This window comes from Penaeus monodon, chromosome 4 (assembly GCF_015228065.2).
Source record: "Penaeus monodon isolate SGIC_2016 chromosome 4, NSTDA_Pmon_1, whole genome shotgun sequence".
In the NCBI taxonomy this organism is placed as follows: domain Eukaryota; kingdom Metazoa; phylum Arthropoda; class Malacostraca; order Decapoda; family Penaeidae; genus Penaeus; species Penaeus monodon.
Genome location: NC_051389.1, coordinates 50529807 through 50537306, shown reverse-complemented (window position 1 = coordinate 50537306; position 7500 = coordinate 50529807). Strand labels below are relative to the sequence as shown.

The window sequence follows — 7500 nt, the reverse complement described above, 5'->3', positions numbered from 1 at the left end:
GAAAAAAAAATAAAAAATAAAAAAAATTCAGGGAAGAAAAAAAAAAAAAAAAAATCAGGGAAGAAAAAAGAAAAAAAATCACCGGTGAGAAGCGCCCTAGCAGGGAGGAAATTCGATCGACTGGGGAGGAAAAGAGGAAAAGCCTTATTTTTGTGCGCCTCGGCCGGTTCAGATCGCGAGGGAATTTAGACTTTATGGACACCGTTGCTGTTAGTAGTGTTACTATTATTAAAATTTCCGTTGTTATCTTGTTCTTGTTTTCCGTGTTCTGTTAATTTCCTCTTTGATCTCTCATTTCGTTTTTTTGAGCAGCGCCGAAGAGAGCGAGCGAGAAGGCCGCCGGCATGTCGATGCAGGGGAACATCTTCGACACGGATTCCTCGGAGGACCTGAGCTACTCGCAGTGGGTGAAGGGCGTGCGGAGGCGCTCCCGCAGGCTGTACGCCATGAGGGCCGAAGAAAGGAGGTGGGAGAGGGAGGTAGAAAAGCAGGAGAAGGACAAGAGCAAGGAGGAGGAGGGAAGAGGAAGAGGACAACGAGCGCCGGGGAGCCCTGGAGAGCCTGGGCGAGGAGAGGCCCCCGTCGAGCGAGGACGAGGAGCAGGAGCAGAAGGAGGAGGAGAGGCAGGAGGGCGCGGCGGGGAGTGCGGGGCGGCGAGCGTGGTCGGCGAGGCCGTCCTCCTCGGCAGGAGCGAGCTGCCGCCGCCGGAGGAGCCGATCGAGCTGGTCTGCGTCGTCGAGCACAGGGACCCTTCGGAGCGCGGTGAGGGGGGGAGGGGGGGTAGATGGAAGACAGTGGTGGCGGTAGCGGCGCTTTTTTATAGTAATGGTTGCTTAATGGTAGTAGTGATGGTGTAGTTTTAGTAATAACAGTTTAGCAATAATGATGGGTGTGTTGGTGGTAGCAGTAGCGATATCGATTTTTTTTTTTTTTTTTTTTTTTTTTTTTTTTTTTTTTTTTTTTTTTTTTTTTTTTGTGTGTGTGTGTGTGTGTATTACGATAAAGAAAGACATTCATTAGTATCATTTATTGACCGTAGCAGTAAATAGGTAAAGTTCTCAATACTAATGTTACTGTCGTTGTTGGTGATAGTATCGTTGGTGAAATGATTATATTGTTATCAGTCAGTAACAATGGTAGTAGGGGGGATTATCATTAGTGATATTGTTGTCGTTCTGATTATTAGCTCTAATTGGTATAGTTGTGTTATTAGCATCGCCGTCATTAGTTTATTATCATGGTTATTATCTGTTGCAATATTGTTTTGTTACTGATCTTAAACGCCTTTTTATTAAGATAATCTTAATTATCAACAGTTTTCTTTTCATTTAGCCATGTATGTGCCTATCTTCATCGCTTTTTTAATCATCATTGTCATCATTTGCTTCCTAATTATTCGATTATAGGTTATTTTTAATTATAATTTGGTGATCTATTTCACTTGAATATTTTCTCAGACGATACGCCGGGCAAGGCTGATATGCAGAATAAATGTGTGATCCACCTTCGCACACATTTGAAAAACTGTGAAGTGAGTTTAATTTTTGGTTTTGTGGTTGAGAGAGTTAAACTTGTTATATATGATGGGAAACGCCTCTCGTGTTCTCTTTTCATGTTTCTTTCGCTGTTTTCTCTCTCTCTCTCTCTCTCTCCTCTCTCTCTCTCTCTCTCTCTCTCTCTCTCTCTCTCTCTCTCTCTCAGTCACTCACACATCCTTTCTGTCTATCCTCTCTATCTATCTCTATCTCCTCTTTCTTTGTCCGCCTCTTCCCCCTCTCCCTATCCCTCCCTCCCTCTTTTCCAAAATAATTCGACCTCTTGACCCCCCCCCCCCCACCAGCCCAGCGGTTTCGGCTGCGTGAAAGTCCGCGCCCTCAAGACTCTGCCCGCCATGCTCGCCCTCAGCTGGTCGGAGGTGGCCGAGGGCGAGATGGGCATTTGGGCGAAGGAGGACCTCGGCAGCAGCTGCTTCTTCGGGCCGTACGAGGGCAAGAAGCCGCCCTACTCCACCAAGACGCGCAAGTGCTTCTGTTGCAAGACGGTGAGCGGGCTATACATTCCTGGTTTCTTTCTGTCTTTTTTCTTTTTTTATCAATTTGTTCTTTTTCTTTTTTCTTTCTTTTCTGTTTTGCTTTTTTTTTTTCCTTTATATTTTTTTAGTGGTTTGTACGTTTCTGTAAATGAGTTACTAAATTAATCGCTTTGATCTCTATTGTCCCCTACTCTCTCTCTCTCTCTCTCTCTCTCTCTCTCTCTCTCTCTCTCTCTCTCTCTCTCTCTCTCTCTCTCTCTCTCTCTCTCTCTCTCTCTCTCACCCCCAACCAATACAAACACACACTCCCAAACCGAAGCCAACCAACCCTCGCTTAATTAACAACGGACGCAACCCTCCTCCCGCAGGTGGAGAAGACCCGGCATCAGTCCGTCCTCCCCGTGCACCCGTCCTTCCCGAAATACAACTGGATGCGTTTTGTCCGTGGCGTGACGTATGACCGCGATGCCAACCTCAAGCCTCAGGTTCATCAAGGCCAGGTTTTCTACGCAGCCACGCGACTCATCAAGAAGTAGGTGTTTCTTTGTCACGCATTTTCGTTATCAGTCGTGTTCGCTGTTGTTATTGCTACTGTCACTGTTGGTATTGGTGTTATCGGTTACTGCTGTTATGACTTGTTATTACGTTTATTATTATTCTGTAATTATTATTATTGCTATTATCATCAGAGATATGATTGTTATTATCAATGTGATTATTGTTATCATTGTTGTTATTGTTGTCACTGTAATTATTATCAGTAATTATTGTTACTATCAGTTATTGATATTATCACTGCTATTTTTATTATTTTTATCTCGTATAATTTTTATTATCATCTGTCGCATCAACAGCTTCAGCCCATAGAGAAGACTTTAAAACTGATTAATGATCTGAAATAGATTTTTAAATACCTTCAGAGAAATGATGATAAAAGACGATAACAATTTTTCCTAAAATCTGCCTTTCCCGTGTCTTCTCTCTCTCTCTCTCTCTCTCTCTCTCTCTCTCTCTCTCTCTCTCTCTCTCTCTCTCTCAAAAGATGTTTATCAGTATCTAAGGCGAAGGGGTCGAGGATGGGATTGAAGAAATCGTATCCTTTCGTTTGTATATTTTAATCTTGCTTATTTATTTATTGGTGTATATGTTTATTTACGCACGCACACACACATATACATACATACACCCTGAGTGTTCTAAACCCTAACCGTACCTCTGGCAACATTGGAAGGAAAAAACGGTGCGTCGTAGGTTTATCTGTTGTTTCTTCGGTCTTCCGTTTTACTACTTAGTTTTATCAACGATTTTATCTTTCCTGACCATTAATCTTACTTTCAGATATCAAAAATAGAAACTTATTTGTCATACAACACTAGTAACGTTTCAGTGTTGTAGTTTAAACATGCCAACCACTATTATTAACCGCAACTAACCTGTTCGTCTTAAGAAACTACAATTATTATTTTCCGTTAACAGGGGAGCGGAACTTGTAGTCAATCTCAACCCAGGCCGTAACCAATTCTACGAGGTCACAAAGAGGAGGTCAATTACTTAAGTAAGTACTCTAATTGTGATGTTTAATACGTTACCAATCGGTGGAGTGGACAGAGTATAGTGACTTGTGCATATACAATTAAGAGAGTTGGGTATATACACATACAAGAGGAAGTGTTTGTAAGCTTGTAAGGTTAGGTATATTATTATAAGAATGTGATTTTAGATCGTTAAAATGTTTAAGGATATAGTTATGTGTATATATATTTTTTTCTAATCTGGTGTATTTTTCTGTTTCATAGGTGACCGTCTTCCCATAGGCCTAAGTGATGCTTTAGACCTTAAAAGTTGAAAGGAACGTGGAAGTAGTTAGGCTTTTTGCATTATAAAAGGCTTTGCTTTTATCAATATAATTTTTACTCATACTCAACAGTTTACGGATTATTAAATATTATGTTCTGTTTGTGTACTGATTCACATACGTTTTGACAGCTCTGTTTGGTAAAGAGATTTATGAGCTTTGATATTCAGCTGTTATTTTTTCGAGAAGAACAATACTGTTTATTCTATTATTTATGTGTATTACATGTCAGATGTCAAAGCAATTTGACACTGTAAAGGAAACGAATTAAAATATATGTGAATGTTTTTCAAATGAACAAAAAGCAACGAGTTTTATCCTTTATCCTCAGATAATCTCTGTGTATAAAACTACTTTTTTTTAATGAATTTTCGCATCAAAATATAATACTTGGTGTCTATATAAATGCACGTACAAACACACACACACACACACACACACACCACACACACACACACATATATATATATATATATATATATATATATATATATATATGTGTGTGTGTGTGTGTGTGTGTGTTGCGTATGTGTGTGTGGACGAGCGAACAAGCAGTTTCAGGGCAAAATAAAATAAACGCCATTTGAAAGAAAAGTTTCACAAACATGGCAGCTTTAAACCGTGGAACCATTATTGTAAAATCGTTCCAAATAGAGATACCCAAAGTGGCCGTCTAGTTATGGTTAAGTATCTCATATATATATATATATATATATATATATATATATATATATATATATATATATATATATATGTATATGTATGTATGTATGTATGTATCATACATGCATGCATATTGCTAGCCATTTATCACTCACAGGATTAGATGTAATGCTGTATATTTCTTAAATTCATTAGACTATGTAAGGATTGTTTCAGCTCAGTTTGTTCCCTATGAATTATGGGAAAAGTTGTATTGGTTCAGGAGTTTGCATAATATACACGAGAGCCAACTTTACTGGTGATAAATAGTAACGAGAGTCGCAATAATTTCGATATGTTTTGTCATAATTATTATTATTATTACTGCTACTGCTATTATTACTACTGCTACTGTTACTGCTCCTACTGATATTATTACTACTAATACTATTACTACTAATGCTGCTGCTACTACTACTACTAATACAACTGCTACTAATACTATTACTACTACTATTGCTGCTGTTACTGCTACTACTACTGCTGTTACTGCTGCTGCTACTATTACTACTACTACTAAAACTGCTACTATTACTATTACTACTACTGCTGCTGCGGCTGATGCCACTTGTATGATAATGATGATAGTAATAATGATTTGATACTGTTGATGTTATTGTTGTTATAATCATTATTACTATTATTATTATTAGTCTTATCATTACTACTACTGTTATTATCAATGATCATTGTTATCATTATTAGTAGTATTATCATTTGAACTGTTATCATCATTATTATTATCATTATTTGCATTATTATCATCAATGCATATATTACTATCACACACACACACACACACCACACACACACACACACACACACACACACACACATATATATATATATATATATATATATATATATATATATATATATATATATATGTATGTATGTATGTATATAAACGTGCGTGTGTGTCATATATACATATACATATATGTCCGTATGTAATCATACAAAAGTATCTGTGTATCTATATCTATCTATAAATGTGTATACATATATATATGTATGTATGTGTGTGCGTATATATATATATATATATATATATATATATATATATATATATATATATATATATATATATATATATATATATATATATGCATCTGTACATGTGTGTCTGTTTATATAGCTATATATCTCTATCTCTCTGGCTCTCTCTCTCTCTCTCTCTCTCTCTCTCTCTCTCTCTATATATATATATATATATATATATATATATATATATATATATATATATATATATACATGCATGTATATATTATATGTAAATTGATATACACAAACATACACATGCGTGTGTATGTTGTGCACAGTTTTGAGTCTACTTCTATGTCCCTTGTAATAAGCCCCTCCCCCTCCCCTTTCTCCCCTTTCTCCACCCATGCTTCCCGCCCACACTCAAGCGAGACGGTATTAACTGCTTACGCCATGCATAGTTTGAGAACGTACTGAACACTACAGGTCGCTGCTGAGCTACTTTCATCCATTAGTCTAGTTCCTGCGGTGACGTTGAGAAGGTAAAGCGTGTTTTGGATTTGAAGTCTGTGAGTGTGTTTGCGTGAAGTTGTAGTTGCAGAATATGTGTATAAACCAAAAATCACTGATCCAAGATAAGGGAGGGGCAAAGTTTAAAAAGAGATGCTCTGTTTGTCATGAGTCTAGTGAAAAGGATTAATCTACATTCATCCTTACGTTTTTAACAACACGATCCCTTGAAAACACATTATATTCATCACTTATTTTCATGTACTGATTTTTTGTTAAAGTCCCCCCCCCCCCCAACAATCTGCTGTTTGTTGCCGTGGGGGGGGGGGCTTATGAGACAGAGACCGAGACCCAATGTCGAGGATCAACAAATTTTGAATTATTTTTCCTTCTCCCCCTTTCCTCTTTCTTCTCTTCTTCATCCCCTTCTGTCCACTTACCCTAATCGTTAACACATTTTTACCCTTTTCACCATAACACTTAACCATAGTGCTATATGACCTTTGATGTCTAGAACATTTACTTGTTTTAACCATTAAACACTATCAAAGTCTCGAACACACTTTTCTTAGTTACTGACTGAGAATGGAGAGGACAAAGACAAAAACAGTGAGAGGAAATTAAAAGAACGAGAGAAAAGAGAATATTCGTCAAGGTGAGACTGAATGCGAAAAGGAGAAAACGAGAGAGAAAAATGAGGAAGAAAAAAAATAGACACTATACTAGAATAAGATCGTACTAATGATAATCATAATAGATTAGTTAAAATATTCATGAAAAATCCATTTGATTATATATCTTAAATCATTACAGTGCACAAAACAAGAAAAAAAACGTCAGTTATATATAACACCTATACTTTTCACAGATTTTCCAGAATTCCTGCAAGACATATAAACATCATGCAAAAATATAAGAGCAGTTGTCATGCACTCGGACGCCTAGTCATGTGCATGTGCGTCTTTTGTCTGCAGTGGATGTTCATGCAATCAGGTATGCCGGTAGTGCATTTTCAAATTCATGGAAATTTGTCTGTCTGTGTACCCATGGAAACATACACACTTAAACAAACGCATGGGTGTATATATACATACATATGTATGTGTGGGTGTGCATATATAAATACAAACGCATAGGTGAATACATACATACAAATGTGTGTGTATATGTCTGTCTGTATATATGTATATATATATAATATATATATATATATATATATATATATATATATATATATATATATATATATATATATTATATATATATTATATTATATATATATATATATATATATATATATATATATATATATATTATATATATATATATATATATATTTATATATATTATATTTTATATATAATATATATATATGTGATGTGTTTGTATATGCCATACATATATATACACATATATT

At 36.3% G+C, this 7500-nt stretch overlaps 1 protein-coding gene across 1 annotated transcript in view; it reads left to right on the top strand.

Annotated features, from left to right (window-relative positions):
- LOC119572297 overlaps positions 1 to 4199 on the top strand; it is a 6059-nt gene extending 1860 nt beyond the window's left edge. The window contains 8 exon segments of the mRNA XM_037919316.1: positions 313 to 512; positions 514 to 586; positions 619 to 762; positions 1458 to 1531; positions 1841 to 2041; positions 2401 to 2564; positions 3509 to 3587; positions 3829 to 4199. Coding sequence (XP_037775244.1) covers positions 345 to 512; positions 514 to 586; positions 619 to 762; positions 1458 to 1531; positions 1841 to 2041; positions 2401 to 2564; positions 3509 to 3587 — 903 coding nt within the window. The 5' untranslated portion in view covers positions 313 to 344 and the 3' untranslated portion in view covers positions 3829 to 4199.
- Positions 4200 to 7500: the final 3301 nt, after the last annotated feature.